Here is a 13,842-nt window from a genome sequence, read left to right as displayed (position 1 = left end):
CCACATTGGCGCCGGAATCCCTGGTGTTGCGCCGCACTACACTCCGTCACCAACAACCTTCACGTGCTCCTTGACTCCTACTGGTTCGATAAACCTTGGTTTCTTACTGAGGGAAACTTGCTGTTGTACGCATCACACCTTCCACTTGGGGTTCCCAACGGGCGTGTGCTTTACGCGTCAACAAGGCGTGCCATAAATTGTCTCACCACCCTCTCGCCTCTCACCTCCTTTTCTCACCGTCCTCTCTGCTCCTCTTATCTCCTTCCTCTCGCCGTTGGTGGTTCCACTGCCGGATCGAAGAACATTGTTGCGACGATGGAATAGCAGACACTCGAAGCCCTCAGCCGGGAGGACTTCATCGCCAACAATTTTTCGGTGCTCCTCGAGTTTCATCAAAAGATGTAAGTTCTCAAACCACTCTGCCCGCTCACCAAGCTTACTTCCGTGCGTAATCGTTGCATGCACGACAGATTTGTATAACCTTTTGCGAATTTAGACAGTTAAGCTAGGTTTTGCCCATTTAAGATCATCTATTTTGTTCGTGCGACATGTGATTAGCAGATCTACATGTTCATACATGCACATAACGGTTTAATTTTTCCCGATATGGTAAGATTCATTTTTAGGGTTAGATCTGTTGAACATTTGGTTTTTTTTACTATACATGCCGATGATATGAATGTAGAACTTCTGCAAGAAGGGATGTCCCTCCTCAACCTAGTGGCTTGATCATCGACCTTGGTTTGATCAGGGACTAGGTTGAGTAGGATCATCTCTTACATTGATTTGTACTATTTATATGAGGCACTAATTTATGTTTTCAAGCCGAATGATTACATAGGTGCACTTGCATCAGGAAGGGATGTTTCTAACCTAGTACTATGATCATGAAGCATCATTTGATCATGCCCTTGGATCTGTAGGATCATCTCTTCCATCCGTTTGAAGTTGTAATATGAGGCACCCAAATTATATGAGGCATATTTTATGCATCTCATTGTACTTTTTTGTGCATCGGCCAATGATTATAATATGACACAAACCTTTGGAAGGGGTAAGTGAACCATCTATATTTGTACTAACAAGATAGTTTGCATTGTACTAGTTCACTGACTCCATCCCTACATCCCTAAGTTTATTATGACCACTTCTAGGAAATGAGGCTAGTTGTTACTTATGTATTATTGGGCTAGTGATTAATATGTTAACTAGATGATTTGTATGTATCTTGTGGTCTGCCCAAGAACATTGCGTGTACCAACCTAGGTAGATGCAGAATCATCTTGCTGACTATTATCTGAGTCCATCATATGATTGCTCACTGTTTTTCTCATCTTATAAGCCAATGATTAAAATGTGGCCACTAATTGGTTGCCGGATGATCTTTTCTGAGCTTGAGCAATGTACAATTACTCAAGCGCGTGCATTGCATTTGGTCATAAAGGATCATGCGTGTGGCTAGTTCAATGATATGAGGCTTCAACTATGGTAGCAATTGTGTGTTTAACAGAACATGTACCTTCAATATGTCTCAATTGGATTATTTTTGTGTTAGTGCTCAATGGCTGCTACTGGTGTTCACAACCTAGGAGAAGCGGGTGCTCCAACGTTGCTGGAGAAGACATCGCCCGCAAGAGGCCGGGGAGAAGTCCCATGAAGGTGGGGCACTTTCATGATGATCTTGGTCCAAGCCATTTCACCAAGGTTGTCATGTCACCAAGCCTAGAATTGTTACCAATTCCTGAAGGGTTCATGCAGTACGTTGGCAACGTCCCAAAGACCATTATGATGAAGATCAACACTGGGTCCTCATGGATGGTCAAGCTAAGAGATTTCGAGGGGAAGATTTCCATGGATCAAGGATGGACTGGATTTGCAATTGCTCACGACATCAAGATTGGGTACTTATTGACCTTGAAGACGCTCAAGAGCGATGTCTACAAGGTGACGATCTTTAACTACTCCATGTGTGAGATCATCAAGAAGTACCCACAACATGATCTAGCCCTTTCTATGATGGAAGAGTGAAAGTTGGTACTGGTAATCTCTATCGATGGAACTTTTTATGGGTTTTCTGTCGTCCCGAACTTGGTTGTTACCATCGTGTTCCAAACATCCTAATTAGCGTCGTGTATGTTCCCTTACTTATGCTATGTTATGTGGTTATTTCGATGTAGTTCATTCTATGGGTTGGTATTCTCACCACTCGGAGAACAGGTTATATCATACCCCATCCTTCTGCACATAAGCAAACATATTTCTCAATTTCCTGCTAGCGTAAAACATCTCACCAAACGATGTGCTTCTTATTCTCCAATGGTGCCAAAATGGGCTTCTTGGCATCCAAACCAACTGCAAAAATAGGCCCAAGCCGCGTTTCCACTCATACAACTCCTAACGGGTTAAGTGGCATTGTAGGGGAAACCCCATGTAAGGAACCAAACTCGCCCGAGAGGTCGGGCTTCTTAATTCAGAACATAGCGCCTCAAAGCCCAATTTTGGATTAGGCTCAGGGGCCAATCATTTTGGTCCCACTATCTATATCACTAAAAATAGTGAAGAAAACAGATTCTGCTAAAAAATAAGTGAGGAAAATAGAAGAAATTAATTTTGCAGTTCACTCGAAATATTTTGAACGTTACCCATTCATCTCAAAGAATTATAACAATACTAATGACTATAGGGGCCAAGGCTTCTAGCAAGATACTCCCTTCATCCCAAAATGTAAAGCGTGTAAGGTTAGTCAAAAGTCAACATCTTCTAACTTTAACCAAGTTTTTACAAAAAGATATAAATATTTACTGTACTAAATCAATATAATAGATTCACCATAAAATTTATTTTCTCAATGAGTCCATGCAATATTGTAAATGTAGATACTTTTTCCTGAATATTTGGTCAAAGTTAGTAGGAGTTGACTTTTGACTAATCTTAGGTGTCTTACATTTTGAGATGGCGGGAGTATTGGGTATTTCTAGCTTTTCTTTATTCGAAAATCCCTACATGCTAGCAGAAAAACCTTATCTATTAAGAGATATATATGGAACTTCAAAAGCAATTTTATCTAGAGGGAAGTTGTGAGCATTACATTCGTGCATTACTTCCATGCCAAGATTAGCACGGTTGATCATATCAGTGCTAGTATTAATATCGCGACCTTGACTATGAACTAGAGAGTGGTTTAAATTGAAACCATTTAGGCTGCGTTGGGTACACTGACAAAGCTGTGAGCGGAATTAGAAGAAACAAATTGTGTAGATTAGGTCTACTTGGGAATATTTCGAACATTAGTCATTACTTATTTATTATTATTTCCTCGCTTTAATATTTGTGAACATGTATGCATGTGAACCCTCTAATTCTTTCCATTGCATTATATACTAATATGCCTTGTGTCCATAGAGATAACATACTACGTGGTGTTCAAGAGGCGGGTTTGATGATTCTACGAGGAGTGGGAGGACTATAAGAAACAGGTGCACAAATTCAGCGGCAACTGCTACAAAGGATACACGACTAGACATGATGCGGTTACCAAGTGGAGGAACCACCAGTCGAACAAGAGCAAATAAAGACCTTCGTTGTGCTCCCGCTCTTGCTCACCATCGTCGCGGCGATACTCTATTTCATCATAGTGTAGCCGGTGGCCGGTGTCACTTTATTTGTATCTCGAGATGATGAACTTTGTATGAATTAAGACTTGTATGGTACTTGGCACTATATGTGTATCTCGATCGGGCTCTAAGTAATGTGATGATATTGTATAATGTTGTTTATATTATATATGTATAATGTACATGCTATTTATATTATATTTGTATATTGTTGTATATAACCTGTATAAAACATGTATGTGTACAACATGCAGTACATAATTGTGTACATGTAACTAATTCTATGACACACTTAAAACTATTTTTGTGGTGCACCACAACCACAGGCGCCACAAAATATTATGTTTCTGTGGCGCATGGGCCACGGTGTGCCACGGAAAGATGATATTCTGTGGCGCATGGGCTGGTGTGCCACATAATTCCATTTTTATGGCGTGTATTTTGTGACGCACTGCCTATGCGACACAAAATAGTGATTTAGGTGCACCACAGATGAGCCTTTCCCTACCAGTATACTAAATCTTGTGATGGTTTTCTTGTTTCATGTTTCATCTCATGAAAAATTCTGTAATTAAACCTTATGTTCTATCTTATCTGACGGTAGAACTGACCGCCATTTCCTAAAAAAACCTTTGCTATGAGCCTGTTCACCTCATGTTAGATGATGCACAAGCAAATCCACCCTAAATGAAACCCGTAATATCGGCTATTGTATCATGCAATACTAGTTGTAGTTTTGCATCTATGGGGCAAGGGTGATGTGCATTTGTTGATATGTACTAATGTATGATACCAATACACTAAAAAAATGACACGAGTAAGAGCATCTCCAACATCATTGCTATATTGGATTGCTAAATTTTAGGTATAGAAAGGAGGGGGGAGGGGGGGAGGTATAACAGTTCTAGCTAAATTGTGCTTTCCTAGCATTTCTATAATAGCAAGTCAAAACCAGCCATGGGCCTGCCCACCCCCATTTTCTTTCTTTCCCTTTCTTTTTCCCCCTTCATTCTCACTTTCCTTCTTCTCCCCCAAGCATGATAGGCCACTGGCCTGCCCACGCACGCTGACATAGGCATCAAACCACCCGCGCATGCCCCCGGCCGCGCACACCTCTTTCCCAACCCCGCCGCTTGCCTGCCCACCAGCTGCGCATGTCCGCCCGCCCACACGGCCTCTAGGAGCACCCCGCGCTGGAGCTACGCGTGAGGACATGAGAGAGGTCAATCCGGTCGGGAGAGGGGTCAATTCGACCGGGGAAGGAGTCAATCCGGCGGGAAACGACCAGAATCGATAGATCCGGCATCGGTGGCAAGCAATCCGGTCGGAATCGGCCAGAATCGTCCCTGGGCTTAGCGGCAGGGCTGGAGCCTGCGGGCTCCGAAGAGGCTGTGGGGCGGCGGGAAGTTCGCCACATGCACGGGAGGTGGTCACGGAGGCAGGACGCCGGCGACTATGGGGCCATGGCCGGAGACGGCAGCGTCGGGCATGGTTTAGGCGTGAACGGAGACTTCAGGCGGGGCAGTTGGCCTACTCCCGCGTCGTTTCGGGAGATATACAAAGTGCCTCTTGGTTTTGCAAATATACCAAGCTTGGTATTTTTTTTTGATGGGGGGCCACTTATACAAAGGCTCTTGCAGCAATAATTTGGAACCAAATTGCTATAATTTCAGTTTTTACTAATCCAAGCCAAATATAGCAATGTTGTTGGAGATGCTCTAAAGAGCATGGTCACAACCTGTACATATTATCAAAGTTATATGCGGTCAAAACTAATATGAAATAAACAAATGTCATGGCTTGAAACTACCCATAAGCGAAGAAGTCAATGAACTGCATCCATGTGAGTTGGATGTATGCTTTTACTAGACATACATGTCTATGACTATGAATACAAATGATGACAAACCATGAAATAAATAAATTGGAACTAGTTAAGGATGTGATTGATGAGGCATGTGCATGCCCAGATTGGCAATACTTTACTAGGTAAACATATATGCATGTTGTAGGTAAATATATAGGCTGGTCATCGTGAATCATATAAACCATCGAGCTCTCATGCTTCTTAGCATTACCTGATCAGAAAGAGGTCACATTCACATGACAACCGCTTAGTGATCAGCACGGGATTAGGGGGTATCAAGAATTACACTTAATATGTGTCCGAGACTAGAAGCCATGGCTAGCGAGGTAGTCTAGTGAGGTGTGGGCTTCCAATGGTGTAATGGATTCTCTTCACAAGTCAAGAGAACAAGCAAAGCTTGGAAAAGTAGAGTTAGGAAAGACCAAATGTGCCCTATTGTTGGTGATTTGGAATTCCTAGTTTGAGACTTGAGCAACTCAATGTTCTAGGTCAGAAAAAATGTTTGGGGCCCAACATTTTTGGTGCAGTTTTCTTTTGAAGCACTTTTTGAGAGGGATAGAGGGAAAATGCTTGGGGCCCAGCATTTTTGGTGCAGTTTGTAAGCTAGGCCCAAGACATCACGTGCCATTCCTTTATTTGAGAGGGATAGAGGGAAATGACGCTTTTTGATAATGCCCAAAGATATTTGCATTTGCACATTATGATCATCAGCGCCATGACATGCACAGAAGAAATAAGTGGGTACAAGTTGGCAAGACTATTTCCCCTGGCCAACTTGCATCATGAGCTTAGTAATACCATTAAATTGGTGTTGATTATTGGATCAAGTGGTAGAGTTCGGAGTAAGAATCAGCGGAATCACAGCCAAAAGTAGGCATTCTAATGATCTTAGCAATGCCATAGAATTATGGATAATGTACACTGTTGGATCGAGTGACAAAGTTTGACGTGAAGATTGGAGAAACCAAAGTACAAGAAATGGGCTATTCAACTGGAATATGTTGAACTTTAAGCATTGACCTTTAACAAAAATAGCACTAGTGTTGAAAATACACAAAAATGGAAGGGCCACAACTTACAATGAGCCGCATCGTTGCTTGAACTTGAGTTTCAGCAACAATATAAAGATTAATTTACAAATAATGGAAAAAAACATAGACATTTCTTTTTGAAAAAATATGTATAGAGCATATAGCATTTGAGAAATTCTAGAATCAATATTGACAAATCAACCCAAACATCACCCATCATGAGATTTCACGAACTATGACGAGTTCCAAACTTACGAGTTCGCTCCTCTCGTTAACGTCACAACTTTAATTCATTTTCTCCATATAAAATGCTTTTTTACTAAACAATGCTCTGTCCATTCCGACACTCACATACCATAAACTTGCGCAAGGACTGATTAAAAATATTTACGATATTATGCAGTTACGTTTCATAAAAATATATGCCATTTTAAACTAAATGTACTAGCTCAGCTCCGGTGCACGAAATCACTATGTTTTAATGCAGTTCGAATCCGAGACATGGCGAAATTTAAGGATATTTGTTAGCATAAAACTCAAAGCAAGAAACAATGCAAACCCTACTGCAACCACACGCAGGGGGCCTCCCGGGACAATCCGCGCGCTGCTCCCCTTCCCCCGGTGGAGACCGCGTAGGCTGCAGTATACTGTAGAGCGTAGACGTAGCCGGTGAGAAGGATTTGCTGCTGCATTTACCCCACTCGTTTCTCTGCTGCGCGCGAATTGAAGACGCTCCCCCGTCTCAGACCAATAGTCCATAATGAGGCTCCTAGCTTGTTCCAGCGGCATCCCTCTCATACTCCCTGTTCTAGCTCGCTCTGCAGCCAAGATCATAAATCGCGCCTCTTGCCGTCAGGACATCCGACGCCGATGGAGTGCAAGCCATCTAGCTCCGTCACGTGACGCGAGGGCGCCGCTTCAGAGCTCGGCCGGCCCTTGACCGGGCGCCATGAATGAGCTTAGCCGACTGGCAACCCGTGAACGGAGCACATTTCCGCTCCCGAGCGCACAGTGCCACCGGGAAACGTGATGCCGATCTCGATGCCGGATTCGCTCAGATCTCGTTCGATCCGACGAATCAAGGCCGCGCCATTGCCGTGGGTTAATGCATCCTCTGTCTAGCTTCTGCGTCCTGGGCAATACTACTGCAGATTTCACCCGAAAGTACATTGCTGTGAACAAGGGCCGTCCAGCCGGGTTCGTGTTCGACTGTTGGTAGTCGCGGTGGCGCGCAACCTGGCTCCGGTTCAGCACGTGACGGAGAGTGCGCCGCTTCACACAGCTCGGTCTGGCCTTGGCCTGGCACGCAGCGCGCTCGCTCGATCGCCATGAATGAAACTGGCCGACTGACGCTTGCCGTGAAAGGAGCACATTTCCATGCCAAGCGCACGCAGCGCCTGAGGTGGCCTGTTAGGACGTGTGAGTCTCGACTCTGGAGAGTAATCGAATGAGATTGACTCCCGCCTGTATCGCCCTGTACTTTGTACGTGGAGGTAGATCAACACTTACAAGGACGTAGCCCTCGTAGCCGTAGTAGTAGAACGTAGAGTCATTGTGTGTGTGTGTTTGTTTTGATGTATCCGTTGGTCGTCTAGGTTAAAAGTTCGGTTGGTTGTTTGATTGTTTCTATCTCCAGACTCTTTAATTGAGTTTTGTTTTTTAGTTTCTAGAAAAGTAGAAGAGTTTCCTGCTTCTCTTCAACGCGGTTTCGTTTTGAAAATGATGTATATAACTGGCACTCTAGCTTCTTGAATGAAACTGGGAGCCCGTTTGGGCTCCTCTTCTTAAAAAAAAAAAGAAGGCCACGCCTTTTTCTCAAGAGTTATATATGGGCAGGCCGAGCTCTCCCAAAAGTTTTTGTCATTTCAGTTCACTTGGGCGTTTTAGGCTCGCCAGCCGGACTACGCCGTGTGCTGCATTGGTACGTTAGTGTGAGAGATGATAACTTACACTGGTGGAAAAAGGGCCTTCCATCCAGCCCCATTAGTTCCCAAATATTTGGAACCGTGATTAATGGAACCGCGACCAAAGGCCTGGATCCAGGGCGCTCGGTGGCCAGCTGGTGCACGTGAGGGGCTTTAGTCACGGTTTGCCAGGCCAACCGCGACTAAAGCCCATCCCCTATATATACCCATCCAGCAGCCAGCACTTAGCCATTTGGAGCCATTCTCTTCAGAAACTTCACAAGTTGGTGTTAGATTTGCTTTTGGTTCCTCTTATGCACACAAGGTGTTTGATGAAATGCCCCAAGAGTATGAAACAAACATGATATGAAGTGTCGGAGCCACACTCGAGCTTTCTCATTTATTTTTTCCTCCTCGATCGCGGTTAGCAACTTGAACCTTTCATGTGTCATTGATAAAATATGCATATGTGTGTAGTTTATTGTTTAATTTCTATTGTTTGTAGTTAGTTAATTAGTTTAACAAATGCATGATGGTTAATTATATATTTTATATTATAATAATGCAGATGAATCGGCAATGGATGTACGGTAACCGACTCTCCGACGAGTTCACTACGGGTTTGAAAGATTTCCTCGTAGTGGCTAATGCGAACAAGCAGGGGGGGTTTTGTTATCTGTCCATGTGTTGCCTGTAAGAATCAGAAGGGTTACTCTTCCTCAAGAGATGTTCACATGCACCTGCTTCGGCGGGGTTTCATGCGAAGCTATAATTGTTGGACCAAGCATGGAGGAAGAGGGGTTATAATGGAAGAAGATGAAGAAGGGGATGATTTCATCGATGACAACTATCTTGATCATTTCGGTGATACTTTCATGGAGGATGCTGAAGGTGGGGAAGGTGAAGGGGAAGGTGAAGGGGAAGGTGAAGAAGAGGCACGTGATGAGCCCGTTGATGATCTTGGTCGGACCATTGCTGATGCACGGAGAAGCTGCGAAACTGAAAAGGAGAGGGGGAATTTGGATCGCATGTTAGAGGATCACAAAAAGTTGCTATACCCCGGATGCGATAATGGTCTGAAAAAGCTGAGCTGCACACTGGATTTGCTGAAATGGAAGGCATAGGAAGGTGTAGCTGACTCAGGATTTGAAAACTTGCTGAAAATTTTGAAGAATATGTTTCTAAAGAATAACGAGTTCCCCGCCAGTACGTACGAAGCAAATAAGGTTGTCTGCCCTCTAGGTTTAGAGGTTCTGAAGATACATGCATGCATCAACGACTGCATCCTCTACCGCGGTGAATACGAGAATTTGAATGAATGCCCGATATACACTGCATTGCGTTATAAGATCAGAGGCGATGACCCTGGTGACGATGTTGAGGGCCAGAAACCCAGGAAGAGGGTTCCCGCCAAGGTGATGTGGTATGCTCCTATAATACCACGGTTGAAACGTCTGTTCAGGAACAAAGAGCATGCCAAGTTGTTGCGATGGCACAAAGAGGACCGTAAGTCGGACAGGCAGTTGAGACACCCCGCAGATGGAACGCAATGGAGAAAGATCGACAGAGAGTTCAAAGATTTTGCAGCTGACTGATACGCGTACAGCACGCGTCTGTTGGGAACCCCAAGAGGAAGGTGTGATGCGTACAGCGGCAAGTTTTCCCTCAGTAAGAAACCAAGGTTTATCGAACCAGTAGGAGCCAAGAAGCACGTTGAAGGTTGATGGCGGCGGAGTGTAGTGCGGCGCAACACCAGGGATTCCGGCACCAACGTGGAACCTGCACAACACAACCAAATTACTTTGCCCCAACGTGACAGTGAGGTTGTCAATCTCACCGGCTTGCTGTAACAAAGGATTATATGTATAGTGTGGATGATGATGTTTGCAGAGAACAGTAGAACGAGTATTGCAGTAGATTGTATTCGATGTAAAAGAATGGGCCGGGGTCCACAGTTCACTAGTGGTGTCTCTCCCATAAGATAAATAGCATGTTGGGTGAACAAATTACAGTTGGGCAATTGACAAATAAAGAGGGCATGACCATGCACATACATGTTATGATGAGTAGTGTGAAATTCAATTGGGCATTACGACAAAGTACATAGACCGCTATCCAGCATGCATCTATGCCTAAAAAGTCCACCTTCAGGTTATCATCCGAACCCCCTCCAGTATTAAGTTGCAAACAACAGACAATTGCATTAAGTATGGTGCGTAATGTAATCAACAAATACATCCTTAGACATAGCATTGATGTTTTATCCCTAGTGGCAACAGCACATCCACAACCTTAGGGGTTCTTTGTCACTCCCCAGATTTAATGGAGACATGAACCCACTATCGAGCATAAATACTCCCTCTTGGAGTTACAAGTATCAACTTGGCCAGAGCCTCTACTAGCAACGGAGAGCATGCAAGATCATAAACAACACATAGATAGATTGATAATCAACATAGCATAGTATTCCATATTCATCGGATCCCAACAAACGCAACATGTAGCATTACAGATAGATGATCTTGATCATGTTAGGCAGCTCACAAGATCCAACAATGATAGCACAATTAGGAGAAGACGACCATCTAGCTACTGCTATGGACCCATAGTCCAGGGGTGAACTACTCACACATCACTCCGGAGGCGACCATGGCGGTGAAGAGTCCTCCGGGAGATGATTCCCCTCTCCGGCAGTGCCGAGGCGATCTCCGAATCCCCGAGATGGGATTGGCGGCGGCGGCATCTCTAGAAGGTTTTCCGTATCGTGGCTCTCGGTACTGGAACTATTATCGACGAAGGCTTAAGTAGGCGGAAGGGTAGGTCAGGGGGCGCCACGAGGGCCCCACACGCCAGGGCTGCGCGGCCAGCACCTGGGCCGCGCCGCCCTGTTGTGTGGGCGCCTCGTCGCCCCACTTCGTTTCCCTTTCGGACTTCTGGAAGCTTCGTGGAAAATAAGATCCTGGGCGTTGATTTCGTCCAATTCCGAGAATATTTCCTTACTAGGATTTCTGAAACCAAAAACAGCAGAAAACAAAGAATCGGCTCTTCGGCATCTCGTTAATAGGTTAGTGCCGGAAAATGCATAAATATGACATAAAGTATGTATAAAACATGTGAGTATCATCATAAAAGTAGCATGGAACATAAGAAATTATCGATACGTTGGAGACGTATCAGCATCCCCAAGCTTAGTTCCTACTCGTCCCGAGTAGGTAAACGATAACAAAGATAATTTCTGAAGTGACATGCCATCATAATCTTGATCAATACTATTGTAAGCACATGTAATGAATGCAGCGATTCGAAGCAATGTAAATGCAATGAGTAAACAATTGAATCATATAGCAAAGACTTTTCATGAATAGTACTTTCAAGACAAGCATCAATAAGTCTTGCATAAGAGTTAACTCATAAAGCAATAAATTCAAAGTAAAGGTATTGAAGCAACACAAAGGAAGATTAAGTTTCAGCGGTTGCTTTCAACTTGTAACATGTATATCTCATGGATATTGTCAACATAAAGTAATATAATAAGTGTAATATGCAAGTATGTAAGAATCAATGCACAGTTCACACAAGTGTTTGCTTTTTGAGATAGAAGGAAATGGGTAAACTGACTCAACATAAAAGTAGAACAAAGGCCCTTCGCAGAGGGAAGCATTGATTGCTATATTTGTGCTAGAGCTTTGATTTTGAAAACAAGAAACAATTTTGTCAACGGTAGTAATAAAGCATATGCATTATGTAAATTATATCCTACAAGTTGCAAGCCTCATGCATATATTACCAATAGTGCCCGCACCTTGTCCTAATTAGCTCGGATTACCTGGATTATCATCGGAATACATATGTTTTAACCAAGTGTCGCAAAGGGGTACCTCTATGCCGCCTGTACAAAGGTCTAAGGAGAAAGCTCGCATTGGATTTCTCACTTTTGATTATTCTCAACTTAGACATCCATACCGGGACAACATAGACAACAGATAATAGACTCCTCTTTAATGCATAAGCATTTAGCAACAAATAATATTCTCATAAGAGATTGAGGATTGTTGTCCAAAACTGAAACTTCCACCATGGATCATGGCTTTAGTTAGCGGCCCAATGCTCTTCTCTAACAATATGCATACTCAAACCATTCAACTCATGGTAAATCGCCCTTACTTCAGACAAGACGAACATGCATAGAAACTCACATGATATTCAACAAAGTGTAGTTGATGGCGTCCCCAGGAACATGGTTATCGCTCAACAAGCAACTTATAAGAGATAAGATGCATAAGTACATATTCAATACCACAATAGTTTTTAGGCTATTTGTCCCATGAGCTATATATTGCAAAGGCGAAGAATAGAAATTTTAAAGGTAGCACTCAAGCAATTTACTTTGGAATGGCGGAGAAATACCATGTAGTAGGTAGGTATGGTGGACACAAGTGGCATAGTGTTTGGCTCAAGGATTTTGGATGCATGAGAAGTATTCCCTCTCAATACAAGGCTTAGGCTAGCAAGGTTATTTGAAACAAACACAAGTATGAACCGGTACAGCAAAACTCACATAAAAGACATATTGTAAGCATTATAAGACTCTACACCGTCTTCCTTGTTGTTCACCCCTTACTAGAAAATATCTAGACCTTAGAGAGACCAATCATGCAAACCAAATTTTAACAAGCTCTATGTATTTCTTCACTAATAGGTGCAAAGTATATGATGCAAGAGCTTAAACATGAGCACAACAATTGCCAAGTATCACATTATTCAAGATATTATACCAATTACCACATGTAGCATTTCCCGTTTCCAACCATATAACAATTTAACGAAGCAGTTCAACCTTCGCCATGAATATTATGAGTAAAGCCTAAGGACATATTTGTCCATATGCAACAGTGGAGCGTGTCTCTCTCCCACACAATGAATGCTAGGATCCAACTTTATTTAAACAAAACAAAAATAAAAACATACAGACGCTCCAAGTAAATCACATAAGATGTAATGGAATAAAAATATAGTTTCACTAGAGGAACCTGATAATGTTGTCGATGAAGAAGGGGATACCTTGGGCATCCCCAAGCTTAGATGCTTGAGTCTTCTTGAAATATGCAGGGGTGAACCACCGGGGCATCCCCAAGCTTAGAGCTTTCACTCTCCTTGATCATATTGTATCATCCTCCTCTCTTGATCCTTGAAAACTTCCTCCACACCAAACTCAAAACAACTCATTAGAGGGTTAGTGCATAATCAAAATTCACATGTTCAGAGGTGACATAATAATTCTTTACACTTCTGGACATTGCACAAAACTACTGAAAGTTAATGGAATAGAGAAATCCATCAAGCATAGCAAAATAGGCAATGCGAAATAAAAGGCAGAATCTGTCAAAACAAAACAGTTCGTAAAGACAAATTTTATAGGTGCACCA

The 13,842-nt window shown here is 43.1% G+C and overlaps 1 protein-coding gene across 1 annotated transcript; it reads left to right on the top strand.

Annotated features, from left to right (window-relative positions):
• The first annotated feature begins 1,653 nt into the window (after window positions 1-1,653).
• Window positions 1,654-2,028, top strand: LOC139838914 (putative B3 domain-containing protein Os03g0621600). The gene has a single exon (XM_071828931.1). The coding sequence runs from the start codon at window positions 1,654-1,656 to the stop codon at window positions 2,026-2,028; it is 375 nt and encodes a 124-aa protein (XP_071685032.1).
• Window positions 2,029-13,842: the final 11,814 nt, after the last annotated feature.

This window comes from Lolium perenne, chromosome 4, assembly GCF_019359855.2.
Source record: "Lolium perenne isolate Kyuss_39 chromosome 4, Kyuss_2.0, whole genome shotgun sequence".
Lineage (NCBI taxonomy): Eukaryota > Viridiplantae > Streptophyta > Magnoliopsida > Poales > Poaceae > Lolium > Lolium perenne.
Note: the sequence above shows the minus strand (reverse complement) of the source record. Positions and strands in the feature narration are given on the sequence as shown.

Bases quoted from the DNA above. Each gene is read 5' to 3' on its own strand.
- LOC139838914 (XM_071828931.1), top strand. From the start codon at position 1,654: ATGAAGGTGGGGCACTTTCATGATGATCTTGGTCCAAGCCATTTCACC.